We start from the raw sequence: 22,500 nt of genomic DNA, 5'->3' as shown, positions 1-22,500 counted from the left end.
CCGCCCGCCTCCACAGGAAGTGCAGGGTTATATTATATAGTTAAAGACAACTAAAATTAAAATTAAAACCAAAAAGCAGCTAAATGAAATATAGGCTATATACATATATATATATTTATATTAGGGCCGGGACTACACAAAAAATAACGCGTTAAACATTAACGCATTTTAATCGCACTTATTTTTGCACCGCAGAACGTTTCTCACTGGATGAGTTTAGGCGGACCGATTATACTGGAGCACCAACTAGCGTTCACAACTTCCATAGACAGTATTTACGAACGGATGGAAGCGTCGATAAGAGCATGGTTGTGTGCAAGCTGTGCAACAAGGAATTCGGAACGGCTATTGCTAACGTTACACTTAATGGCAAAAATAGCACTGGTCTGCTGGACTTGGTTGAACAAAAATAAACAATATTTTGTTGCTTAAGCTTATGTATTCAGTCATTATTCAATGGTATACTAAACATCCATGTGAAAAAAATTACTTCTCACTGTTCTCAGGTCAAATATTTATATGCGATTAAAATGCGATTAGTTTCGATTAATTAATTACAAAGCCTCTAATTAATTAGATTAATTTTTTTAATCGAGTCCCGGCCCTAATTTATATATATATATTAGGGCCGGGACTCGATTAAAAAATTAATCTAATTAATTAATCTAATTAACAGTAACTAAAAAAGTTACTGTTCAAGTCTCTGTCTATAGATCAGTGTGTTCAGTAATGTGCTTTTTGTCATTTGTTGTGCATCTTTGGATTATGTTGTGTTATAAATAAATCCAAATAATCAAAAAGCTATTCTTTTTTTAAGTCTCTCCTCATTCTTTGTGCAAGGTTCCTCATAATGAGAGGGCCTGAGAGCACCTGATAGGGCCATTATGGGAGGGTCTTGGTCTTTCTCAGTGAAACATATCAATATTCATGATGATTCACGCCTCCTCGCATAAAGCTTTCTTACACAAAACATGTCTTACAAATTTTTAATCATTATATTGTTTAATCTGAATGAGTAGTCAGGGTGATTTTCACACAGTTTTGGAGCAAATATTCTAGGCTATGTGATAGAATTTTCAAAAGTCTTGTGAAGAAATAATCATTATGGGTTTTATGACCTTATTTCAGTGACTTTTTTTTCCACAAACCACGCATAAATTTCATTATCTCAAAACTACAAACTTTTACATACATGCTGCTGGCATATTATTGTAGCAGAGTTTGTGCTGAATGCAGTGTAATAAGACTTTAGCCATGAAAATGTCACACAAGTAACAGAAATAAGCACAAATGTCAGAGCATGTCAGAACACCTCCAGGACCCAGAAAACCCCTCAGACCCCAGAGGGTTAAAGCTACAAAAGTTATTCAGCAAGAGCAGTGAGAGATTTTCTCTTTGCCTTTTGTTCATAATCCCAGTTATTGCAAGCCGTTGCGATTTGCATATCGCGATATGTACATTTGCGATATTTCTATATATTGTGCAGCCCTATTTTTTAGCAATTGTGAAGTAATTACTTATTCAAAATAAGTACTTACTCAAGAGTATGTGATTTTCTAAGTGTTTTTGAAAGAATCTCTTGAATGAATGATTCAATGACTCACTCAAAGAGTTCACTGGAAGAATCAGTGTTTTTGAACAAATCTCTTAAATGAATGATTCAATGACAAATACATTTTTAAACAGTCATTTGTCGCCACCTACTGGTGTAACGATGTAATAGATACAAGATTTATTCGAAGCGTCAAGTTGTTGTATTTCAAAAGGCCTCTGAACTTTCAGTATCTGAACTATAAACTTTCATGCCAGTTCTTCTGTGATAATCTGAATTATTAAACAGAAATAACGATGCTGTGCATTTGAAAAGAGTTTGTAAAGCCGTTTTATACCTATAGATGGCAACGGCTCTCTCTGTATCTCTGAATGTTCGCTGTGATCGGACTCGTAGTTATTGAGGAATAAAAGTGCATGGGTGTTTGAATCAAGATCTCCATCTTTTAATGATTAATCAAGCAAATTACTCATAAATTTTTTTTAAACAAAATTGCATCTTTAACCAGGGTTTAAAGTGGCCTTAGCTCTGTTTTTAAAGAGACAGAAACCCAAAATACTAGTGATGGAGCAAAGAAAATATGATTTTTGAATAACATTAGATTTCCATTGTATGGATGGAATACGTTTTCGATTACTCAAACTTCATTTAAGTAATACAAGATAAAACTTGGCTAAATTTAAAAACAAAACAAAGAAATGAGTTGAAATGCCTTAAATTAAATATAATCAAACTGGCTGTACAAGTCATCAACTGAACTTAGGTTTTTAAGTTGAATTATGAGGACATTTATTTTTCAAACCTAAATTAAAAATTTTAAGGTAAATATTCCCTTAAGATGACCAGTTACCCTGTTAAGTACACAGGGATCAATCTGGAAACCAGAACACATCCTTTAATCTGCGGCACATTTGTTACAAACTATGTGAAGGTCAGAGTTACAAAACCATGACTTAAGACATAAAAATCCCTTAAACGGGGAACTACCTTCATAAAAAAAGAGGATGTTTAGTGTCTTTATAAACACAAAACATCCAAATGCATGACAGCGATGATTAATTCACTTGACTGACAGCGGTTTATTGAGGTTTTACACCATATTAAAGACTCTCGCCGCTTCACCTCCATCAGCCGTGAACCGCAGTGTCAAACTTCCCCTGCGAGTGAGAACAACTGCCCCGGAAAAACTGACTTCCTCACACAGTTTCCTGTGTTGCAACATCACGGGGATGTGCATGTTACTTCACGATGGTATCGTATGGTAATACCGTGGTGCTGAATGATTTGCATGTTCACACACTGTAACATTTACAGTGTAAAGGAGGTTTTGGTGAATGGACAACCTTCAAGTACAGATTAAATGATATTGAAATTAACTCTGCATAATATTCACGCCACCTTTAAGCACAAATATACATTCATATTTACAATGATACAGAATACCTCTTGAAATAATACTAAAATATAAAAGCATATCCACAGGAACCATAGTATGTATATATATATGCAAAATCCTCTAAGTGCCACTGCCATCTGAAATTTTCTTCTAGAATGATCATTTTTATCAAGCTTGTGTGTATATGTTCAGTTATTTCACTTCAAATGGAAATGAAAATTTCCTATTAATTGTCATTAAAGTGAAATTACTTAACGTAAATATACAAGCTTGATAATTTTCATTTTTGAAGAAAATTTCAGATGGCACTTTTGTATCTGAAGTCTTCATATATATATATATATATATATATATATACCCGCTTCAATTGAAACAGGCCCCGCCCTCAAAGGGGACCCTAACAGACCAGCAAAATCCCATTCATTTTCTCCGTAGGATATTGATTTTCAGCCATAATGTCTAAACCATCCCAGGTAGATTGACCACGAGCTACGAGGTTGTGAAACGAAAGTTTCAAGGTATGAAATCAACCTTGTTATTTGCGATCTTCTGAAGACTACACTACCCACAATTCTAAGCAAAACACTGACGTCTCTGATTGGTCGAACTCGCGCCACGGTTACCATGGAGACGTTTACCGCCCCCGCGAACGGCTTAAGCGATCTGAAGTATAATATCGGTAGTTTAAATGTGTTTATACCTTTGCCTTTTTTGCCGTTAGGTTAAAATGTTATTTTGAGCAGCAAAATTAATTTAAGAGGAAATGAAACGTACATATGCTGAAAAACTAAAGATATCTGACAATAAAAGAAAAGCTTTATCCAGTCTACCAAAAGTGACCTCTTTCTTTGGTCCAGCATCTGTAACCCTACCTGCGACAGCAGCGGCCGAATATAATTGTATATAGTTTTATTTCTATGTTGAGCTGCCTGATCATGAAGCTGAAAGTGCACGTAATAAAATAATATACCATTGATGCAAACCAACAGGAATCCTTGCTTTTTTTGCTCTATTATGTTTATGTTTTATGTGGGTAGGGCCCCATATTAGTTATTGAAACGGGCCCCCAGATGCTTAAGGCCGCCGCTGTGTATATATATATATATATATGGTGCTTTCATAAATAAGAGTTCAACTTCAAACTCAAAAGCACTCTGCATGCAACTAAATATCAGCACTTTACTGGAGCTTGGCGTTTGTCTGAGACAAAACAGGCTGTATGGTTTTCCCAGAATGCTGCAGGAAAAATTATGCATCATCTATCTCTCACGCACACACACACACACACACACACACACACACACAGGCATTTACAGATCAGAAATAGCACATAATTACAGTTATTCTGAACAGAGCTCAGCCCAAAATGAAAACACAGCCTCGCCATCTACATATATCAACACACAGGAGTTGTTTGTCGTCTTAATGTGCATGTTAAATCTGGAAACTCAAGGCGACAGGATATTATAGGATATAAGAGTATTATTTATCATATATTTACATTTATGCATTCGGCAGACGCTTTTATCCAAAGCGACTTACATTGCATTTTAACGCACACATTTACATTCTTATCAGTTCTTGCTTTCCCTGGGAATCGAACCCATGACCTCGGCGTTGCAAGCGCTAACGCTCTACTGTTAAAGGAAAGCGCCTGGATATTGGATATTAATCCATATATAAATGGATTTGGGCATATCTGTAACTATTAGATATCATATGACCTCAGTCACCGGCCCACCGGTGGGCCCAAAGTCATTACATATTTAAAATAGTAATATCCTACACTAAACCTAAACTAATATTGACAAACTATATATCATTTGAAAGCTTACAATGTCTAGTTTTCATATTTGGTGACTGATTTTCAAAATAAATTACAGAGAAGCTGTAATTTATCAATTTGCAACAATAATATTTTCATACTCCTAAGGCGTGTTCAGACCTTTATTTTGAAATAGTGATGAACATGAAAAATCATGAAAGAATGATAGAAACCTCAGTTTGTTTTCATGCCAAGAGTTCAAAAGATAGCATCTGTTCAATTCTTTTAGAAAAAAAGCTCTGAAAATGTTTTAAATATAAAGAAAAAACACATATGGAGATGGAGGCGCCCTTATATGGGCAGTGATGTCCACTAGTGGAGAAGTGTGGTACTGCGCACACACTAAATCTCACTGAACGCTCATCTTCTGAGATATCAACCTAACATTTGAAACACAACTTGTTCAGATTTTTGGCTTTGATTTTTTTGCAGTTTTAGTCACCCAGGCTTTAAAATATATATATTTTATATAAAATATGAATAATTAAATTTTTTTATTTTATATTTTCATAAACTCAAACTTCTATAACTTTTTTTCTGTTACACTTTCTTAATTTATTTAACTTCTACAAAACATCTGCCAAATTTCTTCTTTAAAACAAGACCAATCTTACGTCTATATTCCAAAGAATTCTTGAATTACAACCACTTAAGTCCGAAATGTGCATTTTCATGGACATTCTGCAATCAAACGCTTTAGAACGACAGGGTGGACTGTGGGACTGTAGTAAACAACAGACTGTCAGATCATTCCTGCTCGAATCCCATGGAAAACACATCATGTGACCGACGGCGCGCTCACAATCAGACCACAGCACTGAGAAAGCCATTACTGGAACTGCACTTCCCAATAATCACTCAGTCTCTACACTCGTGCCAATGCCTTTCAACATCGAGCAGCGAGAGCGGCTCATTTCATTTCAGAAAAAAACATTTTAAAAAATGCATCTCATACAGAGACACACACACACACACACACACACACACACACACACACACACACACACGTATCTCGATATCTGAGGACAGCTCAAAGACGCTACTCTACTAATGTACTTTAATATAAAAATAAAATAAAAACATAACTATAAAAATTATTTTAAAACGTCATGTAAATACATACACGCATATATGAAAAGCTTAAAAAATATTCCTAAATAAATATTGGTGTTTAAGTGAGTCTAAAAAATGAATTATTATGAATAAATAAATATTATATAAAAATATTAGGGCTTTCAAAAGATTATAATCGCATCCAAAATAAAAGTTTGTGTTTACATAATATATGTGTGTGTACTGTGTATAATTATTTATATATATATAAAAACACACACAATCATGTATATATTTAAGAAAAATTGGTTATATTTATTTATAAAATATTTATATATAATATAAATGATATAAATGTATATACAGTATATAAATGCAAATATTTCATAAATATATACATGAATGTGTGCATTTATACATAATTATACACAGTACACACACATATTATGTAAACACAAACTTTTATTTTGGATGTGATTAATCACGATTAATCTTGACAGCCCTAAAAAATATATAAATGAATAAAAATTTTACAGTACCTAAAACACCATTAACAAAGCAATTACTCATTTTAGAAATAATTTTTAGCTTTGAGGACGGCAACATTGAACAAACTATTTGCATCAATGTAAAAGATCGAGTAGCAGTGAAGCTTAAATATTATTATTTAAAAAAAACATAATCTGGCAAATCTGTGTGGTGTAACCGACAGGAACTCATTTTTGTTGTCATCATCAAGAAAACCATAAAGCAGGATATGACATCACAGAGGAGACCCCTGTACACCCTCATGAGCGGGTCAAGGACAACTCGGTGTAACGGCAACTTGAAAATAATTTAAAGATTAAGATGAACACACACACAAGATTAAGATGTGTACACGTGCATTTTTTCCACTTTACACTTTTGGAGTTATTAAAATCAACATGAAAATAGCACTTTTTTTTACATGTATATAATATAAGAACACATTTTAAACCAGTTTTGTTCTTTTTTGCACATCACCCAAGTACAAAAGCCATCACTTATATAGTCTGTACACAAAATGGACATGAAACGAAAACTCATGTTCAAACGAGCTCGTGAGAAATATTTGAGCCGAAGAATATAAACAACAAACTCAACAAGTTCATAAATCTCCTCGTGATGATGCCTACTGTGTGCAACAAGATTCATCACTCAATGACAAATAAAGCCAGTAGAGAACACAAAACAAAGACTCGACTAACATAAAACACATTCAAACCGTCACACACACACGGTCCAGCCGTACCTGAGAACACACACGTCGCAGCAACATCAAATCCAGAGACGTCTAGAGATCCCACGGACAGATCTCTGACTAACTGAGGCGTGCCATGAGTTTCTCTACAGCGGTGTGCATACATGCGTCCGTGTGTGTGTGTGTGTGTGTGTGTGTGTGTGTGTGTGTGTTTAGGGCAGTCAGCCTCTGATTAGTAGTCTAAGACAGCGAGACTTCAGTCTGAGCGACAGCGAGCGTCAGACACAAACACAATCTCAGGAAGAGCGGCGTGGTAAATCCGCGTGTGTGAAGGATATGTGGGTGGGTCTTACCCATCACACACACACACACACACTCACACTCACATTACCACATGAATTAAAAGCTCTCCACAGTGTGACCGTGTGACTGCCGCCCCTACAAACACACACACACACTCAGTCAGTCACACACACACACACACTCAGTCACAGTCAGCACAAACCAAACAACACGACGAGCTAACAGCATGTGTGTTTACATCGTGTAATTCACCGCAGCTCTCGTAAGTTAGCACACCACACTAATTACTTCATTCGTAAGCAATTAAGACGCCCTGTCTCTGAACGTCAACACACACACACACACACACAGCTGAGTAAACATGGTACATTTCAGGTAAGATGCTGAGGTAAGATACTGGACACACACACACATGCATTTACCTGAGGACTGAGACTCCTACTGTATAAGCTAATGTACTTCAATATTAAAATAAAATTAATAAAATTACTTTTAAAGTCATATAAAATCTATTTAAAAAATTATATATATATATATATATATATATAATATAAATATATACATATATATATATATATATATAATATAAATATATACATTTTATAAATATATATAAATGTATTTTATATATATATATATATATATATATATATATAATATATTAAAATATATATAAATATCTAATACATTTTATAAAATGTTAGTAGAAATATTATTATATTATATTTTATATTTATTTAAACTTATAATATATATCAATATATTATACCCAACCCTTAAGATAATAATTAGAAATAATTATTTATTTTAGGAATCATTATAGTTTTGAGGATATTGAAAATCTGAGGGTTTGCCAGATCTTTTGGGATAAATTGGTCTTTAACTATAACTCCACTAGTCCCATAGAAGTGGTGCTTGCGACATTTCTGAATATATTGCCTCATGTATTAATACTTTCAATTCAGATATTAATATCAGAGAGAGAGAGAGAGAGAGAGAGAGAGAGAGAGAGAGAGAGAGAGAGAGAGAGAGAGAGAGAGAGAGAGAGAGAGAGAGAGAGAGAGAGAGAGAGAGAGAGAGAGAGAGAGAGAGAGAGAGAGAGAGAGAGAGAGAGAGAGAGAGAGAGAGAGAGAGAGAGAGAGAGAGAGAGAGAGAGAGAGAGAGAGAGAAACAGGGTGAGGCAGGAAATTGCTGCACTATCTCAATCTTTGCTAAATTTACACTGTTGGCAAACGAGGACCAACACACACGACTCATGAGTTGTGTCACAACAAAAAAAAAAGAACATTATGACACTACAATCCCATTCAATCCCGTTTCAAACACACATGACTTTTGTTCACATGAGTGACCAGAAGCTTCAAATTACACAAAAAGCTCAACAGAAGTCAAATATAATGTTTTATTCGAAACAAAGGCGAGTACAGCATCATTCGGCTGTTTAGTAGAACAGACCCGACCACACCTGTGTCTTCCTCTAACGGCTTTGATGAACCTGCCAACGCAATAACTGACGAGAGCGCGCGAGACCAAAGCCTCAGCGAACAGCGGAAGTCATGCATCTCTCTTCTTTATGAGGCTCTGTGACATTTTACCCTTGTGCTAATCGTGCATAGAGTAGTAATCATGTGTGACTCTGGATCCCAAACCCAGTCTGGAGCCGCACGGGTATATCTGTGGCAATATCAACTATACACTGTACGGGTCAAAATTATCCATTTTTCTTTTATGCCAAAAATCATGAGGATATTAAGATCATGTTCCATGAAGATATTTAGTAAATGTCCTACCGTAAATATATAAAACATGTATTTTTGTGAGTGAATGCAGCACAATCGTGAACATAAATGCACAACTTTAAAGGAGATTTTCTCAATGTTTACATTTTTTTGCATCAGATTCCAGATTTACAATATTCCTATCTCGACCAAATATTGTCCTATCCTAACAAACCACACATCAGTGGAAAGCTTATTTATTCAGCTTTCATCTGATATATACATCTCAATTTCAAAAAATTTAACCTTATGACTAGTTTTGTGGTCCAGGGTCACATATATGAAAATGAAAAAGAAATACGAAAGCTAATAATATTAAAAAATTGCTTAGAATAACATGCACATGTTAATAATTCACAAAGAGTCCAGAAACATGAATGAAAACAAATTGTGGATTTCATGATGACTTCGAGTTTGAAATACTCTCTAGGTTTGTTTAACAGAAAAAAATACGTAAATGCACAACTTTAAAGGAGATTTTCTCAATATTTCGATATTTTTGCTCCCTCAGATTCCCGATTTTCAATAGTTGTGTCTCGACCAAATATTGTCCTATCCTAACAAACCACACATCAATGGAAAGCTTATGTATTCAGCTTTCATATGATATACATCTCAACTTCAAAAAATGACTGGTTTTGTGGTCCAGGGTCACATTTGTTCAGTTAAAGCAGCTCCGCTTGTGGATATAATCAGAGAAATGAGGCAGACGCGAGCAGCAGAAGACCTCGATCGGGTGATGGTGACAAGTGACGTTCTGAAGCAGTGAACAACACTTCAGCTTCCTGTGAAACTTCCTCACCGGCTGTGAGAAGAGAAACGTTAATCTGCCCTTTTCCTGCTCTCTGCCGCTCTGATCAATGCTTTTTGTGTTTTAAACATCCGTTTCCGGCTGGACTCGCTCCGCTCCGAGAGCGCGACACCTGTGCTAGCGTGGGTTTCCGTTAGGAAGAACATTTTCCTGTCTGGATTCGCCCGCCATGATCAATGAAACAGAAAACACACATCAGAGCCCCTGATGGCCCAGAAAACAAAGCGAATTGTCCTTCTGCACAGTCAGTTAGAGACTAAAATAGGGTTATTATTATAGTTAAACTAAAACTAGTGGTGGACGAGGTGCACAAATCAAAAGTAAAAGTACAGATACCCTAATAAAATATTACAAAGAACTTGATTTTTAATGTATGGGCAACGATTAATCATGATTAATCGCGATTAATCGCATCCGAAATAAAAGTTTGTGATTACATAATATACGTGTGTGTGTGTGTGTGTGTACTGTGTATTATTTTGTATTTAAATAAACACACATGCATGTACTGTATATATTTAAGAAAAATGTGTTATGTATAAAATATTTATATATAATATAGGGCTGTAAACGATTAATAGCGATTAATCGAATCCAAAATAAAAGTTTGTTTACATACACAAATGTGACGTGTGTATTGTGTATAATTATTTTGTATATATATAAATACACACACATGCATGTATATATTTAAAAAAAAAAAAAATTATATATAAAACAGTTATATCTATATAAATCACATTAAAATATATATGCAGTATATAAATGCAAATATTTCTCAAATATATACAAGCATGTGTGTGTATTTATATATACAAAATACATATATTATGTAAACAAACTTTTATTTTGATTCAATTAATCGCGATTAATCGTTTACAGCCCTAATATAATATAAATTATGTATTAATATACAGTATATACATGCAAATATTAAATATATGCATGTATGCATGTGTAATTATATATACAAAATAATTATACACAGTACACACAAATATTATCTAAACACAAACTTTTATTTTGAATCGCGATCAATCGTTGCTCAGCACTAGTATTTAAGTATTAAAATTAAAATTAGAGATTGATGAATGTTTATTTATTTTGCAATTTTATATACTCAATCTTACCCAAAACGTGAGTACGGTTTGATAGAGCTTAAATGGGTTTTACAGCCCAGTCTGACACCATTATGAATTATAAGGAATTGTCAAGTAACCTGCAATAGTTCACAAACAAATACAAAAGTTCTGATCGATTCTCAACTCAATCTGCTTGCAATCGCATCATTCTCTATAGGGCACAGCTGATTGGTCCCTGCTGTATCAGTAGCCATTGAGCTCGCTGCTCGACATTTAAATACTCGGTCAGCATTTGCTGTATTGCAGCAGTTGCAGCGCTTTCAGGCACCCTCCTCCTTCCCCAGCTCCACCTGTATAGATCTGCTACTGGTTATTCAGGTGTGCTACATCTATGTGTCTTGCTCACAGCAGCGTGTCGTGTGTGTATTGGCAGTAGCAAGTCCTGTACTTATTCTTCAGCAGCAGCAATAACGGAGCAATAACCAAACGTTGCAATAACGGCAGCAATAATAGTAATAGCAAATAATAGCAAAAGTAGCAATAATATCCCAGGGAAAAGCAAGAACTGATAAGAATGTAAAATGTGTACCTTGAAATGCAAAGTAAATCTTTTTGGATAAAAGCGTCTGCCAAATGCATATAACCAAAAATAGGGCTGTAAACGATTAATCGTGAATAATCGAATCCAAAATAAAAGTTTGTGTTTACATAATATATGTGTGTGTGTTGTGTATAATTCTTTTGTATATATAAATACACACACATATTTGAGAAATATTTCCCCTGATGGGTACTGCATATATATTTGTATATGATTTATATTATATATAAATAGAACGAGAGATTTTGTAAATTGTGTTTTGTAAATAGCCTAAGTGTGTTTAATAAAAAAAAAATATATATATATATATATAAATAGAACTGTTTTATATATAAATAACACATTTTTCTTAAATATATACATGCATGTGTGTGTATTTATATATACAAAATAAGTATACACGCATATTATGTAAACACAAACTTTTATTTTGGATTCGATTAATCGCGATTAATCGTTTACAGCGCTAACCAAAAGTAGCAATAATAACAGAAGCAGCAATAACCAAAAGTAGCAATAGCAGCAGAAACGCAGCAGATCTATTCCGCCAATACCAAACATACCAACAATGTAAAATCCATTATCATGCCGAACCATCTGAGAGTTGTCATGACTCATGACAGAACTGACATGTTGCCTTTATTCAGACTGACTTTCTCAAATCAGATCTTTTCAGGCAGACTGTCTGACTGTACTATTAATTGCAAGTGATCAAATAAGATTTGTGTGTCCAGACAACCAATCTATCTGCTTTGGTGACGACATGTGACAAGGCTTTCAAAACAGATGCAAAAAAAGTGCAAATAAAATCATAAATCCAAATATGCAATGTTGAGTCGCGGTGCAGAACAACAAAAGCTCGGCAACGGAGGAGACTGAGATATATTGGGATGTTTCACGGTGCAGTGAGTGAGGGGTGCTGTGATTCGCTCACCAGTTTTGATGCTATAGTTGTGTCACATAAAGAGCAGCCAGAGACACATCTGTACAAATCTGATTATAATCGCATTTCAAACCACCTCCAAAAGTTATTTGGATCAGATTTGGAAAAAATCATGCGTTTTATTGCTGTCCAGACTTCACTATCTGGATATGCAAAATATTTTTGCTGATGGCAAGAGTCCTGAACTCAGTGTTAACTGGAGACTCGCTCTGACCGGATCATCTAGTTAGTTGTCGACTCCAGAATAAATGCAACGAATGAATCGTTTGATTTGCGACCCGTTTTAACAGGTTAACTGAAAATAATCGGTTTGTTCAATAAACAGACACGATTTCTTCACGAGGAATGACATGCAGTGGAGAAAAAAAGTATGATATTATGCGTAAAGTATAAGTTTCCCAAAATAAAAATAATCTTATAAAGTACTGATTGAAAAATGTATACAAAAAACTTTATTATATACAGGACAAGTGAAACGGGAAAAATTAGAATATGGTGCAAAAGTTAATTTATTTCAGTAATTCAACTTAAAAGGTGAAACTAATAAATTATATAGACTCATTACATGCAAAGTGAGATATTTCAAGCCTTTATTTGTTATAATTTTGATGATTATGGCTTACAGCTTATGAAAACCCCAAATTCAAAATTAGAATATTGTGAAAAGGTTTTCATAAGCTGTAAGCCATAATCATCAAAATTATAACAAATAAAGGCTTGAAATATCTCACTTTTCATGTAATGAGTCTATATAATATATTAGTGTCACATTTTAAGTTGCATTACTGAAATAAATGAACTTTTGCACCATATTCTCACAAAGGCAACATTTCTCATTTTAGTTTAACTTAGTAATAAGTAATGTAGTATTGCAAATTACCGTGATGTGAAGTACTGATACTAAAATAACACTAGACTACGTCATATCTGTGATCTGATGTGAACTGCAGAGATATGACTATGATGATCCTTATTTCCATTTTGGTAGAAATGAAATCATAGGCTTAAAAATAAAAAGGACACACTGAACGCTGCCTTCAAAGACTGACCGTCTGAGTATTTTAGCCGTACTATTACTGGACGGACAAAAGCTGGACATGACATCTAGTGGCTGAGATCATCTTTACACATCATGACAGATGAACTCACCTCCAGTGGACAAACACAAAATCAGCGAGACATTAAACAAACACAAACAAGCTCTTCATTCACGTTACATATCATTGCAATAGATTAAAGTTGCTGTATCTGTGCTCAAATGCCAAATATTTTACTTTTAAAGATGCATTTCACATAAATTACTTTGAGCATGTGAATTAATCTTCTTTTTGTAGCAACAAACTCAAGCTGTCCAAAAACAATCCAAAAATTGATTTATTCACGATGAGACATGTGCAAAAAGTTTCTAAGAGTGGTTTTGCAATCTTACAATCCATGTTCAAAATGCCAAGATCAGATGCAGTTTCTATACGATGAAATTATTCCAATGAACTATTTCCAATTAATGTTTCTCAGGATGGGTTTAAAAAAACAAACAAAAAAGTAGGTTCTTTGAAAGTAAATTTCTGTACAGACACAAAACTAAAAGTATTGATTACAAAAATATTTTGAAGATGTTTGAATCCAGTAGCGGGGCATGTTGTCACACGATCAGGGGTAAGTTGTCACAGTGGGAACCTGCTATATTCACACTGATTTAAAGCAGAATTGTTGACGAAACTGCATGTATTAAAGCGAATGCATTTTTATTAAATGATTTGGCTTTTCAGAAAAACTTGAACGCAAGACATTTTACGAAACCACAAAGTAGCTAAAATAGAAAGTGTCTCCCAATGTGGATTAGATAGCACTTAAAATTGTAGTTTGAAGGACAGAAAATTATATTCAGCAGCTGTTTGCATCAACAACACAAAATCACCTGTTGAGAAAAGTATTCGTGCAATAGATTTCTGGCTTAAAACCTCATAGAGACATTGTGACAACTTGCCCCAATCTCAGACTAATAACAAAGTTTTATGAATAGAGATCCAGATGCATAGATGCATTTAAGGGGAAATATTCTTCTTTAGTAATACCTAAAGAAGAATATTTCCCCTTAATTCCCTTTAAATGCATCTTTAGCCTATAAAATAAATATGAATTTTGTGTTTCCAACAAGGTGTCTCCCAATGTGGATTAGATAGCACTTAAATGTGTAGTTTGAGGGACATAAACTTATATTCAGCAGCTGTTTGCATCAACAACACTAAAATCACTGCTAGAGAAAACATGCATTTGTGCAAAAAATAGACATTAGACATAGACATCCCTCATATAGACATTGTGACAACTTGCCCCAATCTCAGACAAATAACACAGTTTTATGAAATACCTAAAGAAGAATATTTCCCCTTAATGCATCTAGCCTGTATTAAATATGAATTAAATGTTTCCAATAAGGAAGCAGTGTGCCTAATTTCAATTGGCCTCATTTCTATAATGACCCGTGCCTATTCTTTATCACTTTACCTGACTTTATCTCAATCCCTAACGCAAACTCCTCTAATCTAGTACCGACAGGTTCAAACAAATGGATTATTCATAGAGTTCTGATGACTATCAGCTCAAGTAACCCAACAGCATCGAAACGAACTTCATCACCATTAATCTTCATAAGCTTGACTCTCGATCCACACATTAGCATTTCAATCCTCTAATATCAAATAGCTTTTATGTGGATTGATGCGATTTAAACATGTAGGTTTCATCCATTTACAATAATGAGAAAAAGATTATGTCTTATTTAATGAGTTTCTAATTTGAGCTGAAGCCTGTCAAGAAAAATGAGAAACGTTAAAGACTCTTTTAGGGCACACTATTTTCCTAATAATTAAGGAAATGCTTCATTTTTATGTTCGGTTGGAAATATGAAAAAATTCTCCACAAATTGTTCCCTCAGTTATGGATTTATCTACTTTCCTCAAGCTGCCGCTTCAAAAGCTTTATAAACTTACCTCAGGGTGTGAAAGACTTCATAAGTTATTCAAACATCAAGATAATGGCCGTGAATGAGAGTTTAATCGTTAGTTTAATCGAGGTTTGTTCTTTGCTACTACAAAGTAACTCGATGCGACACATAGTAGGCTACACAAACGATTCTCTTTTGATAACAGAAGAGCGGTCTAATTCTAACGAATCGTTCATTTGAGTCGGTTCATTTAAATGATTCGGTCGAGCCCAAACTGTGAATTGCGTTGGGGCCATACTATGATTTAACTAGATGTTTCATTCACAGAGCAAGTAAAATAGCGAAAGACTCGTTCGAATGAACCGACTCACTGAATCAGACGCCAGGTTAAATCATTTTCCTGCGTTTCTTGTTATCTATCTTCTCTGCGTGTGTGTTCTAAACTTATTTACAAATCACAAAACACTCGTTGTAGTGTGTAATAATCTGACTAGTGAATCATATTCGTGCAGTTTAACGCAGAAACAGTAACATGCCGCTACATTTACGATCTGAACAGACCCGGACTGTTACACACTGGTTTTAATACCTCGAGCTTTTCACAACTACAACAATGTAGCTTCATGAAGCATGTAGGACATCCGTGCATGTGAGGAGAAGCTCGATCAGATATAAAGCACTGCAGAAAGTTGAACACTCACCATCGCCGTGAAACAGCCTCCGCCTTGCAAACAGAACTGGTCTGAGCAAACACACACACACACACACTTCAGCGAGTCTCTCTGTGCGCGGCTGGAGTCAAACACTCGCTCGGGAAGGAAGGGAAGAAAGAAAAAAGAAAGAAAGAAAGAAGGCTCTCGCGGGGTGTAAGACGGGCTCTTTGAGCATGCGTGTGTCCACGTGTGTGTGTGTGTGTCTGTGTGTGTTTGGTGCCAGGCGCTGCAGGATCCTAAAATCAGTTCAACCAGAAACAGAAAACGTGTATTCTGTATATTAGTCTGTCTAGCCATTCATTTAATCTATGACAATTATTTTATATATATATATATATATATATATATATATATATATATATAGCCTATATATATATATATATATAATCGATGAATTGCTAACATAAAAGTTTGAATATATATAAATAAAATCGTGATTAATCGCATATAAAATAAAGGTTTGTTTGTGTGTGTGTGTGTGTGTGTGTGTGTGTGTGTGTGTGTGTGTGTGTGTGTGTGTGTGTGTGTGTGTGTGTGTGTGTGTGTGTGTGTGTGTGTGTGCGTGTACACACACACACACACACACACAGACATAATGTATATACTCTCCACATGAAACACACATGTTAGATGTGATTAATCACGATTAATCGATTAAATATATATATATATAAGTGCTGTCAAATAAATAAATAACATCTAACGTAAATGTGTGTGTGTGTGTGTGTGTATATATATACATGCACACGCAGACATAATGTATATACTCATGAAACACACACACACATTAGATGTGATTAATCACGATTAATCGATTATATATATATTAGTGCTGTCAAATAAATAAATAACATCTAACATAAAAGTGTGTGTGTGTGTGTGTGTGTTATATACATACACACAGACATACTCACCATATGACGTGTATATATTCAAACTTTTATCTTTGCAATTAATCGAAACTAAAGACTTCATCTTAATTACTACCTTTTTTTTTTTTTTTTTTTTGCCAAAGCCTGCTGTGAAAAGACTATTAACTTTTATACAGTTAGTAACAAAATACTAATAAGTACTGATAAAATAAGACATACGCAAAATTACAAAAATAATGTAGCCTATATAGCCTAACCCATAACTTGAAATTCACTAGAACATGTTCTATACATGTTCTATACACGTGTATTATATTAATACCCATAACATGTAAGCAAGTCAGTTGTCAGTTGCCAGTAAGGTCAGTTGCAATGCAAATGATCTGAACCAAGAGACATCAAAATAAGATATGCAAAATAACATTTATGTTGAGTCTATCCGTATATACATTTTATGTTTTATGCATTTGATAAGAGCAGAGAAAGACTGTATATCTGTCGCCTTGGCTTGAGAAAGTGCCACGCAGTCTTCAAAGGGCAAAGCAACCTGGGCGCAAGGTGTTTTAATTGTTCATTGTAAAATATGCGCCGCATTACCACATGAATAGATGATGAGCTGTCATGGCATGTCAATTTCCTTTAATGTCCTCTGCTACTTGTTAAATATGCATAGGGCCAGAGGGAGGGGGGGTATATAAGCTCTCCTGGACCCCTCGACCTGTCATTCTGCCTCCAGTCCATCATGATCGCGCACGGAGCTTTGCGCCTGGCCTGCTACCAACTTCTGCTTATTGGAGTATTTGGAAAACATGGCGCGAGGAATATGTCACTTCACTCCTCCAGAGCGGACCGAGGACATCGCTATCATTTACCCACTTACATGATGCACCTCTACAGGCATTTCAGACTCAACCAGACGCGTCCCGTGGAGAGCATGGAGCACGAGCACGCGGATACCATCAAGAGCATCCTATCAAAGAGTAAGATTTGATTCACTGTTCCATACGCATGCGTAGATTGCGCTATTTGTGCATTTATAAACGGGAGAGTTGCGCACCGAGGTGCAAACTCAGGCTCTTTTGTTTGGGGGTCTCAGTGGCTCCTGGCTGTCAAATCTCAGTGCCAGACACCTTCAATCCACATCTCACTTGCTGGTGAATAAGTCCAGGACTAATGCTCTGCGCAAAGCTGATGTGGATTAGACCCTCGCCAGACATCCTTACACAAATCAGTTGTTAAACCCAAATCAACATCAGCCTCCTCGGCTCTTTTTCACACGTCGTCTGATTAGATTAGAGTCCGGGTTCCGAGCACGAGTTCTGGAGGTGTTAAACGATGGGTTTCGGTGTTTGTTCTGAAGGGATTACAGTCGCACTGCCTGGCCTCTCCATTAAGATCAACTTAATATCAGATCGATACTGCGCGGGTTTTAATCAGAGTGATGATGTGATACGGAATAATAATAATTCAAGAAATGAGACCGATGCGGTGCAAACCTTTGACTAAGTGACTATATGAAGATTTAATGTGCAATGTTTATAAAAATCAATAGCTTGTCGATATTCAAATATTCAAAAACTGTTTATGCCTTCTTTAATAATAAATTTGACAACGTTTCTGGAAGCATTGCACTTTAATGCAATTATCTTGGTTTGTCAACAACAACAATAATAAGTTATATCATGTAACATTTTAATCGATTTAAATGAATGTATTATATTATTATTGTTTAAAATATGTATTCTATTGTGATGTAGCATTATTACTTCAATTAAATTACAAAAAATCATTTGAATGCAACAAGAAACATAATACATTCTCTCAAATATTATATTTTATTATTACAGTCTAATGAGTATTTAAAATTAATTATTTAGAATAATCTGAATAATCATTAGACTGTACAAGAAAAATATAATAAACATTTTAAATGATCTCAAATAGCCTATTATAATTTAGTGTTGCAGTCTATGAGTATTTAAAATATATGATTTAGAATAATCTGAATAATTATTAGACATGCAACTCAAAATATAGAAAATCTAATAAAATCTCCAATATTATATATTATTGTTGGGGTCTAAAGAGTATTTGAAATTAATTATTTAGAATAATCTGAATAATCATTAGACATGCAACTAAAAATATAATCGTTTTTTTTATTATCTCTAATATTATTATATATTATATTTTATTGTTGGGGTCTAATGATCATTTTTAATACATTATTTATAATAAATAGAATAATCATTAGACTACAATACAAATCCCAAATAACAATGATAATAATTGATAATATTATTGCCAAACCAAGCCAAATATATTAAAGTGCAATTTTTCCAGAAATTTTGCAAATTTGAAGATGAGTCCAATATTAAAGAAGTCATAATGATAATTTGAACTAGACTGATGTTGAATGGCAGAGCTGTTAAACACAGCCAGGAACACTTATTAGATAAACCAAAGCAATTAGCAATTTTAATGTAAATGTACAGCAGGCTTAATACACTCGACTGGACAAGAGCCTCACACACACGAGGATCAAAGTGTGTGTGTTCAGCTGGCACAAATCACCTCATTACCTTTAGGTTTGTGTGCACTACAGAGAGCCATTCATCCCTGGAGAAAAATCAACATCAAAAGAGTCTGTGACGGGCTGTGTGTTAAACTGTGAATCTCACCAACAGTTCATCATGTGACCCTGGACCACAAAACCAGTCAGAAGAGTCCATTTTTAAAATTGAGAGTTATATATCATCTGAAAGCTGAATACATAAGCTTTCCATTGATGTGTGGTTTGTTAGGATAGGACAATATTTGGTCGAGACACAACTATTGAAAATCTGGAATCTGAGGAGCAAAAAAATCTAAACATTGAGAAAATCTCCTTTAAAGTTGTGCATTTATGTTCACGATTGTGCTGCATTCACTCACAAAAATACATGTTTTATATATTTACGGTAGGACATTTACTAAATATCTTCATGATCTTAATATCCTAAGGATTTTTGGCATAAAAACTCACTCTAAATTGTAATATGCACTCTGTAAAGCTGATTTGAAATTATGTGTATTGTGAAAAGTGCTATACAAATAAATGTGAATTGAATTGAATGCAAGAAAAATCAATAATTTTGACCCATATGTATAGTTGGCTATTGCCACAGATATACTAATGCGACTTCAGACTGGTTTTGGGGTTCAGGGTCACATAAGTAAAGGGATAAAAGTTTAACTTAATATAAACAAAAAAGAATTAAATGGAAATAATGTATTTTGTAATATGCATGTGATTTACATCTTCTCATCGTCTTATTCCAGGTGTGATCAACCAAGACCGACACTACATCACACACTTCGACCTTTCCTCTGTGCTTTCCGAGCGCCAGATCCAGTCCGCGGAGCTGAGGATCCGCATTCCCAGAGAAACGCATCAGACGAACATCACAGTGGAGATCAGACACCAGCAGGACGTCCCGTGCAACCAGCGCCAATCCTGTCTGGAAAACCAGTCCCTGGGCCAGCTCTCGGGATCATCTCTGATGAGTGTTTCCCACAACTGGAGGGTCTATAACGTCACACACCTGCTTCTAGACTGGATCGGTCCCAAGCTTTCCGAGAAAAGGCGCGTGAAGGCGAAAAGAGCCGTGAGGATTCTTCAAAACGGGCCGAAGCATCTCGACGGCATCCGTCACAGAGCAATGCTCCTGGTGTTCTCTCAAACCAGCTCTGAACTGGGAGAACCGGATAAAGCCAGTCTCCTCCACACAGCGGAGAAGTCCAAGTTCTTGTTCAACAGCGAAGGGAAGGAGATCCGGAGGGAGAAGTTGCAGAAGAGCAGGAGGGGTCGCAGAGGTCAGCCCATGAGGAACCCGGAGCCGCTCAAGACTTCGGTGGACAGGAGCGCCATGTGCAGGAGAGTCGACATGCATGTGGACTTCAATCAGATCGGATGGGGATCCTGGATCGTTTTCCCGAAGAAGTACAACGCGTTCCGGTGCGAGGGAAGCTGCCCGAATCCTCTGGGAGAAGAGCTTCATCCCACCAACCACGCGTACATGCAGGTGAGCGGCGCTACACGACACACACTGAGCCTCACACACTCAAACCAGCGTTAAACTCCTCAACAGCCTTCGCTAGAACCACATAGTACATGTTCTTTACTTGAAATATAATGCAATGTTGAAAAGTGTTTTATTTCTGTTTGTTGCCAAGGAAAATTTTCAATTTTTTATTTAGCTTTTTTAAGTACTTAAACTCAAATAAAAATGTCATAAAAAAATGTTAAGTGAAAAAAACTTTAAATATATATATATAAAAAAAACATTTTATTTCTCATTTTTATTTCAGTATTAAAGAACTCAAATTAAAACTGAAATAAAAAAATGACGTAAAAAATGTCAATTGAATAAACTTTCAATATTTGAGATAAAATAAAATAACAATTTTTAAAATTTCATTTCAGAACTAAAATAAGTACGCTAAAACTGAAATAAAAAAGTAGCTACATTAAAAAAAATTGTCACCAAATAAAATAAATGTTAACCAAAAAAGTATTTTATTTCAGCAACATTTCTCATTTTCATTTAGTTTAACTTAACGTACTAAATAAAACTAAAACTGAAATATAAATGACAAAAAAAAATCGTTACTTGAAATAAAATAAAATATAAAAAAAAACTTTAAACATCTCATTTCTCATTTTCATTTCAGTAGCTAAAAATTACATAAAAAAAACATTTTTGCAAATAGAAATAAATGTTAACTGAATATGAAAAACTTATTTTAGTTATCTAGATGCCAAGGCAACATTTCTCATTGTCATTTAGTTTAACTTGAAGTATTGAAATTAAAAGTAATAAAATGACACAGCAAAATGACTGAAACTTTAGGTGAAGTTAAAATAAGAGTGTATGAGGATGAAGATGACCTGACTGTGACCGATGCTGTGCCTGCGCTCCTCCCGCAGAGTTTGCTGAAGTATTATCACCCCAGCAGAGCTCCGGCCGCGTGCTGCGCGCCCACCAAGATGAGTCCGCTCAGCATGCTCTACTACGAGAACGGGGAACTCATCCTCAGACACCACGAGGACATGCTGGTGGAGGAGTGTGGGTGCCTGTGACCGACCCACGTCTTCATCAGAGGCGATCTTCATCAGAGACGATCTTCATCAGAGACGATCTTCATCAGAGACGGTCTTCATCAGAGACGATCTTCATCAGATCTTCATCAGATCTTCATCAGATCTTCATCAGAGGCGGTCTTCATCAGAGACGATCTTCATCAGAGACGGTCTTCATCAGATCTTCATCAGGAGACGGTCTTCATCAGATCTTCATCAGATCTTCATCAGGAGGCAATCTTCATCAGAGACGATCTTCATCAGATCTTCATCCGATCTT

General features: G+C 35.2%; 2 protein-coding genes across 4 annotated transcripts in view; one reads left to right on the top strand and one right to left on the bottom strand.

Annotated features, from left to right (window-relative positions):
• The window catches only part of pald1a (phosphatase domain containing paladin 1a), a 73,793-nt gene extending 57,276 nt beyond the window's left edge, over positions 1-16,517 (bottom strand). Inside the window, exon 1 of one of the 3 annotated variants that reach the window (XM_079595092.1) lies at positions 16,215-16,517. The gene's annotated coding sequence lies outside the window, so the exon portion shown is untranslated. Of the gene's footprint in view, positions 1-7,099; positions 7,347-15,559; positions 15,846-16,214 lie in introns of those variants that run through there. The other 2 variants (XM_079595094.1, XM_079595093.1) reach the window with 2 other exon arrangements.
• A 1,323-nt stretch (positions 16,518-17,840) lies between these two features.
• ndr2 (nodal-related 2) lies at positions 17,841-22,220 on the top strand (the record flags this gene model as incomplete). The annotated part of the gene is made up of 3 exons (XM_079595603.1): positions 17,841-18,078; positions 20,420-21,162; positions 22,068-22,220. 3 exons carry the CDS (start codon positions 17,841-17,843, stop codon positions 22,218-22,220), a joined length of 1,134 nt encoding a protein of 377 aa, XP_079451729.1.
• Between the last annotated feature and the right edge of the window lie 280 nt (positions 22,221-22,500).

The sequence above is a fragment of the Phoxinus phoxinus genome (assembly GCF_949152265.1).
Source record: "Phoxinus phoxinus genome assembly, chromosome: 21".
NCBI classification, from domain to species: Eukaryota; Metazoa; Chordata; class Actinopteri; order Cypriniformes; family Leuciscidae; genus Phoxinus; species Phoxinus phoxinus.
Note: the sequence above shows the minus strand (reverse complement) of the source record. Positions and strands in the feature narration are given on the sequence as shown.